General features: G+C 40.7%; 1 protein-coding gene across 4 annotated transcripts in view; it reads right to left on the bottom strand.

The window, feature by feature from the left end:
* The window catches only part of WDR33 (WD repeat domain 33), a 150,961-nt gene that overhangs the window by 14,639 nt on the left and 121,084 nt on the right, over window positions 1-15,238 (bottom strand). For all 4 annotated transcript variants that reach the window (XM_073581161.1, XM_073581162.1, XM_073581163.1 and 1 more), the window contains 8 exons: window positions 14,190-14,344; window positions 14,022-14,100; window positions 13,834-13,944; window positions 13,585-13,679; window positions 13,356-13,442; window positions 13,123-13,262; window positions 11,971-12,123; window positions 9,749-11,419 (listed from right to left, as the gene is read on the bottom strand). In XM_073581161.1, the coding sequence (XP_073437262.1) occupies window positions 9,749-11,419; window positions 11,971-12,123; window positions 13,123-13,262; window positions 13,356-13,442; window positions 13,585-13,679; window positions 13,834-13,944; window positions 14,022-14,100; window positions 14,190-14,344 (2,491 nt within the window). The remainder of the gene's footprint in view (window positions 1-9,748; window positions 11,420-11,970; window positions 12,124-13,122; window positions 13,263-13,355; window positions 13,443-13,584; window positions 13,680-13,833; window positions 13,945-14,021; window positions 14,101-14,189; window positions 14,345-15,238) is intronic.

Below are 15,238 nucleotides of genomic sequence, written 5' to 3'. Positions count from 1 at the left end.
AAAAAGAAAAAAAGCTTCAATTACTGCAAGGGGTATTCTGTATAAAGAGTAGTTAGAGAGGGTCTAGAGATGCCCTTTACCCATCTACCCAAACCTTAACAACTATAAAAAGAACAAAAAAAAACCCACTATATTCTACTAATACCAAGAGGACCTGTTCAATTTCCCAAAATCTTACACATTAAAAGATCAATTCAACTGGTATGTTCAGCTTCTACATCAGAAATGTATGTAAATGCAGAGGTTTCCTTAATCACGTACCACTATATTGACCTGGCATTATAGTTCATAGAACAGCATTGTTTTTCCATAGAAAAGTTCCATTCATTAACCTTTACATTCATCAACAAAACTATCCATTTGTATGAAGAATCATGTATAGATTTGTGATAAATTAAGAGGTATAACCGTCCCAGCATAAATATAAATATAGAGATAAAGCATGTTGAAATAAAGATAGAGATAAATGTATATAGAGATATAGCATGTGTGTTGAACATTCAACAGTGGTCCTCTTACTATGTCCCTGTTCTAGTAAAGGGTGGCATACTGCAACTATGGGCACAGGGATTCTAAAATTCAGCTTGTAGTGTATTCTCCCTTTTATTCTGGGGGGTGAAAAGTAAACTGTGAACAGAAGGTGGCCTAGTCACAGCGTCGTCTCCTGGATTGATAGATAAGACTCAATGGTTGCCTGTGTTATATTTTCATTAAGTTAGAGCAAACTGACTCCCTTGGAGAGGCATTCTCTGAGCCCAATAGCATTTGATGCTTTGCCATCCTCTACCATGTCGGACTATTAGGATGGGACCACACTACCGTGTGTGATGCGAGAAACTCACACAAGTCTCTCACATCAACACCTGGCACTGCCCCGGCACTCAGGACAGGAGCTACGGCTGCATAGAAATACATGCAGCTGCAGCTCCGGTCCTGAGTGCCGGCGGCAGTGCCAGGTGTTGATGTGAGAGACTTGTGCGAGTTTCTCACATCACTAATGGTAGTGTGACCCCGGCCTTAACCTCCCATTATTTACTTAGCCACAGCCGATATCGTTCTCTGGCCATGTACTGAAAAAATACATCATTTTTTCTTCCTGTGGCTGATAAAACCATACAAGCTCTGTGCAAGAAATCACTTGAAAGTAGCACATTCCTGGGTTGCCAGCACTTGTTTTCCGTGCTGTTTTTACAGCAATTTAGCCAGCTAAATTTTCACATTCATGCAGATCACATAAACCTTAAGCTTCACACAGTTCCTGACAACCATTATTACTATGGACGGTATCTGATGAGTCCCACCACAGTGCAAGCAGATGGTTTGCGGTGCTCATATTGAACCATAAATCTTCCTCATCATTGGAAACAAACACGATAAATTTAATTGAATATGGTGGTCACTTATGATTTGGTATCAATCACACAAGATTTACATCGTGTCCCAAATGATGTGAATTATATCTTTCTAGGATTTTCCTAAATGGTCGATGCACACGAGTCAGTATAATGTTCAATTCATCAACCGGTGGAGTATAAATCACATTCTAATGGGACAAAGCTTCCAAAGTTAAGTTGTTGTTTTTTAAACTAATAAAAACGCAAAATGCAACGGTCCACAATATGCACAATAGAGTCTCCAAACATGTTAGATTGTAAAGAACTGAAAATGGTCATTTGTTGAATTTGCAGCAATACGAGGTCAGATTTACTGAAATCAAAAGCTTTTTCTCAATCAAAAACATCTTAACAGGCCAAGGTACATGTTAACAGAATCCTTCATTGATGTCACCTTCACATTTCTTGCATCCATTGATCTTCTTGAAGAGTTTCTGCTTGAATTTTTTTGCAAGACGTCAGAATAGCCTCCCAGAGCTGCTCATGTGAACTGCCTCCCACCCACAGATCTTTTGCTTGATGATACTCCAAAGGTTCTCAAAAAGGGTTGAGGTCAGGGGAAGATGGTGGCCACCTCTTAAGATTTTCTCATTTTATGCCCATAGCAGGCAATTACTCAAATGTATTCTTTGCAGCTTGAGATGGTGCATTGTTATGCTTGAAGAAGATTTTGAAACGGATGGCATAGTTCTACTTTTCGTTCCATGGAAGAAAGAGGCGAGTCAGAAATTCTATATAACTTTGCCGAGGTCATTTTTACACATTCAGAGACCCCAATGGGGCCTACCAGCTCTCTTCCCGTGATTTTAGTTCAAAAGGTGACTCTGCCTCCTCCTTGCTGAGGTTGTAGCCTTCTTGGGATAAAGTGGCCATCCACCAACCATCCACCTGGACCACCCAGGTTTGCATGGCACTCATCATATACGTCTGGGCCCACTGCAACAATTTCTGCTTGTGAGCACTGTTTAGAGGTGGACAAATAGTAGGTTTATGCACAGCTGAAGGTGTCTGGAGGATTCTACACCTTGAGGTCTGTGGGACTTCAGAGGCACCAGCAGCTTCAAATACCAGATTGATGTTTTGTAAGGGTAGTTTAGAAGTTGCTATCTTAGGCTGGTTTCACACTTACGTTTTTTTGCGCTGCGTTTTTGCGCATAAATACGCATGTGTTATTTTTCCTATACTTAACATGGGTGCGCATTGTCATGCGTTTCTATGCGTTTGTATGCGCATGCGTTTCTTTGTAGTGTGCGCCCGGGCGCACAAAATGCATCCTGTTGCATTTTTTGTGCGTCCGACCTGTCTCAAATAAATCCATGCGCACAAAATTCACCCAAAAACCCATTAAAGTCTATGGGAGCGCTGACGAAAAGCATGCTTTTTTTGCAAAAACCATGCACAGAAAACAAGAAAACGCATACAACAGCATGATGCGTTTTTTATGCACGTTTGCACTGCGCACGCAGTGCAAAAAAACGCAAGTGTGAAAGTAGCCTTATTCTGAAGAATTTGTCTGGCAGAAACCTTCCTCATTATGTCTTTATCTGCACAAAGCTATCTGTGCTCTGTATCAGCCACAAATCTCTTCACAGTAAGATATCACGTTTAAGTTTTCATTAAATATTTAATGTTTTCATACCTTGTCCAAGAAATTGAACTATTTGGCAGCAGAGAGAACTTTTTTTTGTTTCCCATTTTGCTTGAAACCTGTGGCATGCTTAATTGGTCTCACCTGGCAAATTAATTATCACAGGTATTTGAAATGGTTTTCAGTGATCCCAAGAGCCCTGAGACACAAGACCATCCATGAGGTAATTTGAAAGATCCAAAGTTAAATCTGTATGACACAAATCCAATTTGCGTAATAATTTGGAACGTTCTGTATGCTGGCCATATAACGTGAACAACATACCATATCATTGAATTTTTTCTATGGAGGTTTATCTGGTAGATATTCCCTAGGTTGTCTAATAGAAGCTTGATCTAATGCTCCATTGTGGCTGTCCCTAGAGTAGCTTGAAGATGTTGAATATGCTGCTTGGCTCTTAGCCTTGGGTGCCTCTGGATTCATTGCAATGGTTTCATTGCATTGGTTTCATTGCATTTGTCAAATCACCCTACTAGTTTGACAGTCTCTCGTCAGAAGTCTTGGTTTACCACACTCCGAGTATAGACGCACTCCAGGCAGGTTTCCTTTATTGGTAAGGAGAGATCAACAAATCAGACTTATGTTCATTTACCCAAATCTCCTCTAAGTTTCTCGGATTATGTCTGCCACATTCTTCCTAAATTCTGAGAAAACTTTGCTGTCAAGCTCCAAGTCCGCAAATGTGGGAGGAGGGGCATTATTTTTTATCTAGCATTCATATGTACACAGTCAACCTTCTCCCTCTGCCACCCAATTACTTCCAGAAAAATATTTGCTAAAATGACATCCAGATAAAAGCCTGACTCATTATTGTATTTGTGCCTTTTTTGTATACTATTTCACTTCTTTTTCATTTGCGACTTTTTTTTTTAAATTTTCACCTGTCTTTTTTTTTTGTCTGTCAAGGGAAGTCGGGGTTTGGGATTTTCAGATGTTTTGATGTCCTAAAATGTTTCTAAAATGTTAGAGCACAAATGAAGAGCATTTCTGATTTTACACAAAATTTATGAGCCATGTGAACCATTTTTAAGAGTTTGGCACAAAAATGTCAACAAATGCCACAAGAGAAAAAAAGAAGAGACTCAAAAAACGGCAAACATTGAATTTGGTCCTAGTCTCTGAGGCACTGCATTGTCAGCCCTTTAGTCCCAGAATGAACTAGTCTCTGAAACTTTACAGAGTACTGTTGCACGATTTTGTCTTCCAGCTAAACACCTACAGAAATCTTCGTGGAAACCAATAACTGATATAGTATCCTCATACAAAGTCTCTAACTTAGCTAGTGTCATCCAAGGTCTCACACTGGTTACTTGACAACATCAAAACAGCTTGACTCAAGACCCATTCTAACAAGCTTAAAGACGGCCCGTCACCAGGTCACAAGTAGAAGTCTTTCATCTTATTTTATTTGTTGCTTTTATCTAAAACTTGCAATACAGTTCCTAAGATATGGTCCTTTTTATGAAGTGCAACAAATATGCTAATTGTTATGGTTTTACAAGAAGAGTGTTGCTCCCAGGGCAAACATACAAGGGTTTCTCAGCCCAGTCGACCATTGGCATCTCTGTTACTGTACTTCAGGACAGTCATGATGACTAAACTTATGGAACACCGCCCATAACAGTTACAGGCAATGGCACTTAGCTTGGTGGTTGTACCATGTGGCAGCTGTGATACCTCACAGCAAAACAACCATTTAATCAGGCAGCAGAGGAATGGAATCTTATTTGTACTTTCTGGTGAAGTCTACGTAGAAGGAGCAGGACACAACCTTAAGTAAAGAACTCAATACACATGTTCAGCACATCCTCTTTTTCCTCTATAACCAATGCAACACAAAATTATGGAGCTGTGTGACACCATGGTACAGCAGCACACTTGTCATGAGACCAAATCTGCCTTCTCTAAGCAATTATCAGTTTTAAAGGAACAGTACCTGCAAATATGCAAAGTGCCTCTTCAGAAAGAAAGAGGACTAGGTGAGAGGCTTAATGAGCCTTGCCATATGACTTAGGATAAAAGCTTAGACCCCAGTCACAGGTCTTTAATACATCCAAATTAGATCTCATATTTTGCACTGATGAGGGGCAACACCCCTAAAAACTGTGTCGGCAAATTGAGATTCTGGTTTGGCTTTTATCTTAAGTCATATCATAAGGCTCGTTAGAGGGTCGCTAGTGACTTTTTGGATTGCCATTTCCAATTGGTGGCAAAAGAGTTCAAGTCCTCGCCCTCGCTGAAAAGGCAATTTGCATATTTAATTCCACAGAGGAGCATGCATATAAGTCTCCTCACTCTGGCATGCCAGGCCTGGTATGTCACTCTTCACAAGGAGAAACGTTACCCCTTACATCCCAGTACCTGCGAACAGGTTAGCTCATGCAACAGTTAGTTCACTTTTTCTGACTGGCACCTTCCATGCTTCCCTAAACCCTTAGTGACTGAGCTCAATAACCAGGCCAAACTTTACAATTCTGACCAGTGTCACTTTATGCGGTAATAACTCTGGAACAATTCATTGGATCCCAGTGATTCAGAGACCATTTTTTGGTGGCATATTGTACTTCACATTAGTGGTAAACTTTGGTAGATAAGATTTGCGTATGAAAATATCGAAAATTTGACAAATTTTTTTGGGGAAAAATTTAGAAATTTTCAAACTTTACATTTTTGTGCTCTTTGTTATACCACACCAAATAATTAATAAATAACATTTCCAATATGTCTACTTTACATCCGTGTCATTTTTTTAAACTACTTTTTTGCTAGGAAGTTATAAGGGTTAAAAGTTCATCAGCAATTTCTAATTTTTCCAACAAAACTTACAAAACCATTTTTTTCAGGGACCACCTCACATTTGAAGTGACTTTGTGGGACCTATATGATAGAAAGCACCCAAAAGTGACACCGTTCTAAAAACTGCACCCCTCAAGGTACTCAAGACCACATTCAAGAAGTTTATTAACCCTTCAAGTGATCCACAGGAATTGAGTATGGAAGGAAAAAAAATGAACATTTTACTTTTCTTACAAAAATGTTATTTAACCCCAAATTTTTAACTTTTGCAAGGAGAAAACGAATGCCCAAAATTTGTTGTTCAATTTCTCCCGAGTACACTAATACCCTGTATCTGGGGAAAACCACTGTTTAGACGCACAGCAGGATTCGGAAAGGAAGAAGCACCGTTTGAGTTTTTGAAAGCAAAAATGTATGGAATAGAGAGCGGACACCATGTTGCATTTGAAGAGCCCCTCGTGTGCCTAAACAATGGAAACCCCCCACATGTGACCCCATTTTGGAAACTACACCCCTCAAAGATTTTTATACAGGCATATAGTGAGGATTTTGAAACCAAAGGTACTACACGGAATTTGATAATATTAGGCTGTCATATTGAATATGAAAATGAGTGACATGCTCGAGTCTCCTCCTTGAATGTTTCTAAAGTTGTTGGTCATACAAAAAAAACATGTAGGGATTGCCCATGTAAGGCAAATAATCCACGCATGTTTTTTGGCCTGCAGTTGCTGGGTGGCAAATCTCAGCGGGCGCACTGCGTATGTGGCCGCCATTTTTATCTCAAGAAGAGGAGGCGGAGGGCAGTGGGATGGCAGAGGTACCAGGAGGGCTTGGGGACATCATTTCTTGCTCCACTGACATACAAATCATATCAGAACAGAGAGAAATAATTTTCTTGCGGGCATACTTTTTTTTTACGTGATCACAGTTATTTATTGAAAAATCCAGCCCTGAATGATCGTGTTCTCCATGGTCTCTGGTACCTCTGGTAGCTAAGACCCAGGATATTTTCGGACTTTGGGGGGCACGTTACCCTTATTCTCGATAGCCGTTTTAAAATAGAGATGAGGGAATAAGGCCCCTTAGTGGACGTCGCTTTCACGCATATCGGTGGTCGTTAAGGGTTTAAAAAGGGATTCTTGGTTTGCCATTTTATGGCATGATTTTCCAGAATGGTAGTAGAGTTATGGTTGCTGAAAATGGGGAGTTGAGGTCATATAAAGTCAGCAATTAAAACCATTTTTAATGATTTCCACCATAAGTAGTCTCCCAATTATATTAATTCATACATCACAAGACATGAGTCTAAATTGCCAAATGTACAAATTTTATTAAATGCAATAGCATAATATACATTACTCAATAAAGAACATAGATAAAATAAGGACACTGCTATCCAAATAGGGAGCCTATATTGCACAACTGCCCAAAACAGTATATACTAGTTGAATAAGTGCATGAAGACATCATACATATGCTAAACAAAGGTTACATCCATAAAAATGCATCTGAACTGAAAAGAACTTTCCACAGTGGAAACAGGCATAACCAATCAACAAGTTCATATGGATTCTAGGTATACATTTTGTACTACTCAGCTATTACTAAGTACCTTGACCATATAGCATTACAGTATGAACCCAAACAAAGTTTAGTAAATAAAAGGATGTTTCCAAAAAGGCACTTACATAGTTAAAGTGTGTGGCACTGGCTTCCCTATCGCCCCAACGCGCGTTTCGCTTCTTAGTAATAGCTGAGTAGTACAAAGTGTATACCTAGAATCCATATGAACTTGTTGATTGGTTATGCCTGTTTCCACTGTGGAAAGTTCTTTTCAGTTCAGATGCATTTTTATGGATGTAACCTTTGTTTAGCATATGTATGATGTCTTCATGCACTTATTCAACTAGTATATACTGTTTTAGGCAATTGTGCAATATAGGCTCCCTATTTGGATAGCAGTGTCCTTATTTTATCTATGTTCTTTATTGAGTAATGTATATTATGCTATTGCATTTAATAAAAATTGTACATTTGACAATTTAGACTCATGTCTTGTGGTGTATGAATTGAATTTTGAGTTTTTGCCTTAATTATATTTATTGGGTTTTGTTGGTTATCCCAATTATATTAAGTCAATGTAATCATACCGTGACATAATGGAAATAAAATCTTTTTCAGAAATATTTCTTTGATTCTACCCTGATGTTACTTACAATGGGTGTCAAAGACACTCCGCTGCAGATGAACTGGCTGACTTTGTTTCTCTTCAAATGGAGACTTTCTCGTTATATAATTGCATTTGCTCATAAAGTGTGCATTAACAGTCTGTAGTGCCATATGGTAATTCAGCAGAAGCCTACAACAAAAGTACCTTCCTCATATAGTACGACCTTGTGTGCTTTGGTTATTTGGAGACTTTGTACTCCTACAGTTTTGCCATCAGGGAAATTAAATTTACAAGCAATAATTGGATTATTAGTTATGTGTGGAGCTTCAGTCATAAACGTTCCAAATTAAAAAGAAATACTAGCATGGAACTTGGGCATCTTACAATATAGGCAGTGTACTATAAAACCTTGTTTAACTGGAACCTCAGATGTCCACCAAATATTGCACTGAAAGGTGGTCTTCTATGGAGTGGTCTTCTCAAAGTAACAGGAAAATTCATAAACAGTGGAACTTAAAATATGTCAGAAGTGTGGTTTGGATAAAGGCGCGAGGTCTTCTCTATGAGGTGGTCATTTACAGAGGTTTTTCAGTAGTTATTTTTACTTACATGCTGACCATTCATGAAAAGGAAAACTACACTTCTATTAAATTTGTTCCATACCAGCATCACTGGTATAATTATCTAAGAATGCCTCTACAGCCCTCAGGCATCTAGTAAACTGGTGGGTTCAGTTTCTATGAACTGTCAACAAGATAAACTAATGGGTAATATCGAAAAGATGTTAATGTGATCTTGGGGTGCATTAAATGGGTTGTCAAGGTAAAAGGTGCTTTCGTTATCTGTGGGTTTCATCAAGAAAAAATAAAATCAATCACTTCAACCAACCGGCCACATGCACAGGCTGCAGCGGTCATGTGACTTGAACCACGCATCATTAGAAAACTATCCAATGACGCGCAGTTACCGGACTGCTGCAGCCTGTCATAAGCTGCAGTGGTCCTGTGGATGGACGAACAGTAACATGATTGCTTCTGATGCCAGTACAGACCATGGAGCGGCCTTCGCTAGATCTAGGAAGGTGACAGCAGGTGAACAGGATTCATTTTGTTATTTATACATAATCCATTCTGCAGGTAAGAAGAACCTTCTGGCCAGAGAACCCCGGCTTCAAAATTACATAACAAACCCCTTTCAATAAAAACATTTTTCGGTGCAGAGACCTGAAATGATGCAAAAATGTAAAAAATTTATTATCATTGAAGAATTTCAATATGCTTTTGTAAAAATATACTGTAATTAATCTGCAACCATCCACAGTGCTGAACACATCAACAGATTTTCACTTGTAGCCAAACTCCCTGACTAAAGCACAACTTGAAAAAGTGGACCGTTCCATTGCACCTGGTCTTCAAACTTTCTCTCAAAGACAATACTGTCAGGGTTTATACTCTCTACAGAATAGGAAAGTACCATGTATGTTTTGCCATGACTGGCTCAAAAACTGTCTAAAAACCCCCACTCACATTTAGCTTAGATCACCAAAAACACTTCATGTAACAGACTTCTTAAAGCTGTTTTTGTTTTAAGTAGGAAGCACTTTGCTCCAGGTGTTTCTACTGCTTAAACTGCATTGGAAATGTAAAGATCAGTAGGTTGTAAATTCAATCAATCAGAATAGCATGTGAAATGGCTTCTCCTATCAAAGAATTTCCTGTCGTTATTAAAGGCATTTACCTGGTTAAAAGGCCTAGGACCATCTCCCAGTAATGGGGTTTTCTGTTGTGATTGGTGGGATGCCCTTGATGGATTCTGCGAATTGTGAGGACCTTGAGAATTTCCTGTGGAACCTTGGCCTACTGACTGTCCACGAGTATCTTGAGAAAGTCCCAAATTTGACCCCCTGCTCTGGGGACCTCTCATTTCATGAGGACCACTCATATCCGGTGGTCCTCTAATATCTTGAAGATTTCGCATGTCTTGAGAACCCCTTATATCTTGAGAACTCCGTATGTCTGGAGAAACGTGTAAATCAGATGGGCCCCTACTGTCCTGAACAGCCCTCATATGTTGCTGGCCACGCATATCAAGTGGCCCTCTTATATCAGATCGCCGCATATCCTGTGAACCACGTACATCAGATGGGCCTCTCATATCATGTGGGCCTCGGATATCATGTGGACCACCCCTCATGTCCTGGGAACCACGCAGGTCAGGACCCCTCATATCATGTGGACCACGCAAGTCAGGACCACCTCTTATTTCAGGAAGGCCACCCCTCACTTCTGAGAGGCCACGTATATCTGGACCTCCCCTCATTTCAGGAGGACCACGCATGTCGGGGCCACCCCTCATTTCAGAAGGGCCACGCATGTCAGGGCCTCCCCTCATTTCAGAAGGGCCACCCCTCATTTCAGGTGGTCCTCTCATATCCTGAAGTCCGCGCATCTCTGGAGGGCCACGCAAGTCAGGAGGTCCACGCATATCAGGAGGACCGCGCATATCCGGAGGGGCACGCAGGTCAGGACCAAGGCGCATATCAGGGGGACCACGAAGGTCAGGGGGACCACGCATGTCATGAGGTCCACGCATGTCATGAGGACCTCGCATATCTGGGGGACCTCTCAGGTCTATAGAGCCATGCATATCAGAACGTCCTCTCATATCCGGAGGTCCATGCATGTCGAGAGGACCGCGCATATCGGGGCCACCTCTACTGTCTTGAGGGCCTCGTATGTCAGAAAGCCCTCTCATATCTCCATGTAATTCAGGGGGTCCTCTCATATCTTGGGGTCCACGCATATCTGACGGTCCTCTAATATCTATAGGTCCTCTAACATCAGGTCCATGTCCAAGTATTGCACCAGAAGGGCCTCTCAAATCTTGTGCCGGATGACCTAAAAGCATTCCTTGATTAGGACCTTGCTGCACACCTCTAGGAGCAACACCCATTAAAGGTCCCTGAGGACCAGGACCTCCCTGCATCCCATGATGAGGGGGTGGAGCGCCTCTGGGACCCCCCTGTGGCATTTGAGCCATATGACCTGGTGGCCCAGGATTACCTGGAGGACCTTGTGGACCCATAGGTCCAACTGGCACTGGAAGTCTAGGCATTCCAGGATGCATTTCCTGAGGTCGAATGTTTTGTGGGCCTGGACCCATGAAACCTTGTGGGCCAGATACTTGAGGACCTTGTGGTCTGAACTGTCCTTGAGGGCCATGCTGCATGTTCATTGCCATTGGTTGTGATGGATGAGGCTGCTGGAAATTTAGAGGCGGCTGGGAAGGTGGTCCTGTGGCAGGAAATGCCGAAGGAACTTGTGGTGCGGTGCCTAAAGGTGAAGCAAGGCCTTGGGATTGTCCTGGAGCTTCTGCTTGCTTTTGTGCTATCCTTTCAATCTTTAATTGCTGCCAAAACAGGAGAAAAAAAGGTATAAAATACAAAGTTCATCAGTATTCACATAATTGCATGAAATAGAAAAGTTTAAGTATTAGTATAATGTCCACATCTAACAGAACCTAACCAATGAGTGACCACATCAAATTGTAAAAGATCAGAGTACATAAAGTGGAACAGGAGATTAAACTAAGGCATATCTTCAATTATCAAATCACCGCCAGCCTAATAGAAGAGCATTAAAAGGAATTCTCGCATATAAAAGTGCACACTGCTGTTTTTCTAATATTGGGTTTGTCATGGTGAGCCAACACCTTAATCTCAACCGTAAATAAAATGAATTTGCAAATATAGTTGGGCAACCCATAAAGATAGAGTATTCTTGTATGTGAGGCACCATATACAAATAACATAACCTCTTGGTCAATAATTGCCTGAGACTCACAACATGACCCCAATCTAAGGAAACTTTATTCCAACTGATTCCCTTGAAAGTTGGATGTAATTTTGTCACCAGCAATCACACAAAATTCCACTCTTCATTCTGGCATCAGACATTTACCTCAAGCAGTTGGGGGTTGGTATACTGTAGAGCTGCCATCTCCTGCTCAATTTCAGCCTGATTTTTTTTCTTCTCATCAGATTTTACTTCTTCTTTCCGTTCTGGGACAGCTTCTGAAGTTGGCATAAGGGGCACTTTATTCTGTAGCCAGGCCTGAAATGATTAATATGCAATATGATTTTACACAATGAATGTAGTAAAATCCTCCTTTATACTGGAAGTGAATGACAGTTTTTAGAAACTCCATTTATATGCAGCGGAAAAAGAAAAATCCACAGTGGATTTAAGTCATGTTCAGGGTTTTCAAGTCCGCAGCCTGCTCTATATGTTATATATGTTACAGAGACATCAAAGATGTTCATCTCATAGCATTTGGAATGGAAAGTTCTTTATTAGTGATGAGCGGGCAGTAAACTGCTCGGTACTCAAATCGAGTACGTCAGATTGCACGGGTGGTCAGCTTGATTACCAAACATAATGTACGTCAATGAAGACGCTGAGCATTTTTTTCCAGGTGACCTGTATTCGACGGCTGGAAGAGAGATGAAGCAGTCGCACAATTGTCCTAGAGAGATTCCTCAGGTCCAGCGCTGCAAGGCTCAGATTAAAATGAGGGACCCGAGCACCATGCTATACTCGGCACCACTAGCTACTCAATTAAGCACACAAATACTCGATCTAGTAGAGGTGAGCACACTTGCCCATCACTACTCTTTATCATAATACCTGGTGAGGTTGTCTTCACTAGCAAACTCTTAAAATAAAACAAAACTTTGTCCTCAGTAGGGGCAATGAGATCTACCAAATAACAAGCATCTGATTCCATCTGGCATAAGGAACTATTTTCAAGATGATTATAATGATTGGTATTAGTTGACCTCCCTCCTGCTGCAGCAAACCTTCACTTGTGTGCTTTCTTTTCCTCCCCCTTTTCAAAGAGTGATAACTTTTTTTGCATTGACATAGGTGTATAAGGGCTTGTTTTTTTAACCAAAGGTTTTTTTTGCTGCCAACCAAAGAAAAAGACACTTACGGTAATTTTTTAAAAATTGGGTTTAGTGCAAGCTCAGCTGCATACACGCACACCCAACATGTGAAGTACATGTTTGTCACAAACATTAAGGAGAGATCAAATAATATTTGCCGACTAACCTGCTGAAATTGAGCTGGTATAGGCTTGGCGTATGGAACTTTTTTCTGTGGGACTTTTTTCTGGTCCTTCTGCATCAAATCATCCATTCCCCAGTCCAGGCCTGGGATTGACATTTCCACTGCATTAGCATCCTCTTTTCCTAGAAAATAAGCCAGTAAATTTATATCACGTGTCAAATAATAGACTATGAGCAGAAAAAATAAATAAATAAAAACCTGTAGCATTGTCTTACCCAACTGTTCCTGTTCCATTGCCATTTTCAGCTGTTCTGGGATACCCATGCCAGGTATAATTGCTAGATTGTTTGGCTCAATATCATCTACAAAAGAACACAAATTACTGCGTATCTGTATGTAAGATAATAAAACAATTCGATAAATTCTGAAAAATACAGAACAGAACAAGGCAGACGTGTGAAAACATAAGGGAATGACTAAAACGACTTGTAGAAAAGGGATTACCATATTCAACACCATCTTCAGACATGCCAGCAAGAAGATTCAAGTTATAGCGATCTCTCATTTTATCTCCTGGACGATTTCTGGTCCAGAATTTACTAAACAGAAAACAGTTTTACTAAGGAGAACATGTACCCAAAAGAAAGTGTCTGCTGTAAAAAAAAAAATAAATTATATATATATATATATATATATATATATATATATATATATATATATATATATATATATATATATATATATAACAAATACCTGGTGTGATCATTCGATCCAGAACACAGAATATGGCCGAGGGGATGCCAGGCAAGACTCCAAATCATTCCTTCATGTGCGATCTCCATACCACCTACTTCTTTCTCCACACTTAAATAGAAATATGGCATTATAGAAACCTTGGCCAAAATAGACACCCAGCAATGGCATAAGAATGACGTACGTACCCAACATTCCAGAACAACAGTGAGCCATCAGAACCACCACTGGCAAACAAGCCCTCGTGTACTGGATGCCATGCAACGGCTGCAATAAGGAGAGAAACTTAGATCACTATTCTACTGGGGGCTGGACCACTTTTCCCTGGTGACACGGACACCCATATATTTCCTGACCTGTAGCCTCTTTTTTGTGACCTCTGAAAACCTGAAGTTCTTCTCGAAGATTGCGGATGTCAAAGAGCTTGCAGAGATGATCGCGCGAAGCAGTGAGGAGCCAGTTACCATTCAAGTTCCACTTCACCTCCATCACCGTATTCTTATGAGCATGTCTAATCAGATACAATGGAAAAATACACTGCAATTACTTGATGTAATAGCGTATTACATTGCTCATGTGCATTAACAATTCATTATTTAGTAACCATTTAAGATCATTATTTAAAGGTTTTGTACCAAGATTTCAAGCAAAAAGGAAAAAAAACAAACAATTAGCCATTCTTACCAATACCAGGTCACAATACTAATGGACTACAGGATGCAGCAGACCCCCATGATAAAAGGCAGAGGCAGCACAAGTGCTAAATTACACCAGTTACACAGATCTGTGTAGTGCACAGTGTCTGGCTTATGGCCTAGTGGTGACACCCATATTATTAGATCAAGCGGGCTGCCTGGCACCCTGTAATTGCACCCACAGAGTGCTGGGCTGCCCACTTGATCTAATATTATGGGTGTGACCAATAGGCCATTTGCCAGACACTGTGCACTACACATATCTGTGTAACTGGCGCCCTATGTGCATATAGAATACAAGGCAGCCGCCCCTCACCATAGATGGTAGGTGTATGAGTGGTTGGCTTATCAGTATTTTGCACCTGTGCTTCCTCCACCTTTATTATGGGGTCTGCTGCACCCTGCATTGCATTATTATTGTGACCTGGTATTGGCAAGTATGGTTGTGTTTTTCTGTCATACAATTTAAGATTTCAAGACATCCCCTATCTGATGAAAAAAGGAGATTTTTGTGTACTCACCGTAAAATCTCTTTCTCTTAGCCTCTAATTGGGGCACACAGAACCATGGGTGTTATGCTGCTGTCCACTAGGAGGCGACACTATGCATAATCTGAAAAAGATTAACTACGGCTCCTCCTCTGCAGTATACACCCCTGGACGGCGTCAGCCTTCTCCAGTTTTGTGCAAAAGCATTAGGAGGAAGTCAAC

The sequence above is a fragment of the Dendrobates tinctorius genome, unplaced genomic scaffold (assembly GCF_039654945.1).
Source record: "Dendrobates tinctorius isolate UK_male_01 unplaced genomic scaffold, ASM3965494v1 ptg000069l, whole genome shotgun sequence".
NCBI classification, from domain to species: domain Eukaryota; kingdom Metazoa; phylum Chordata; class Amphibia; order Anura; family Dendrobatidae; genus Dendrobates; species Dendrobates tinctorius.
Note: the sequence above shows the minus strand (reverse complement) of the source record. Positions and strands in the feature narration are given on the sequence as shown.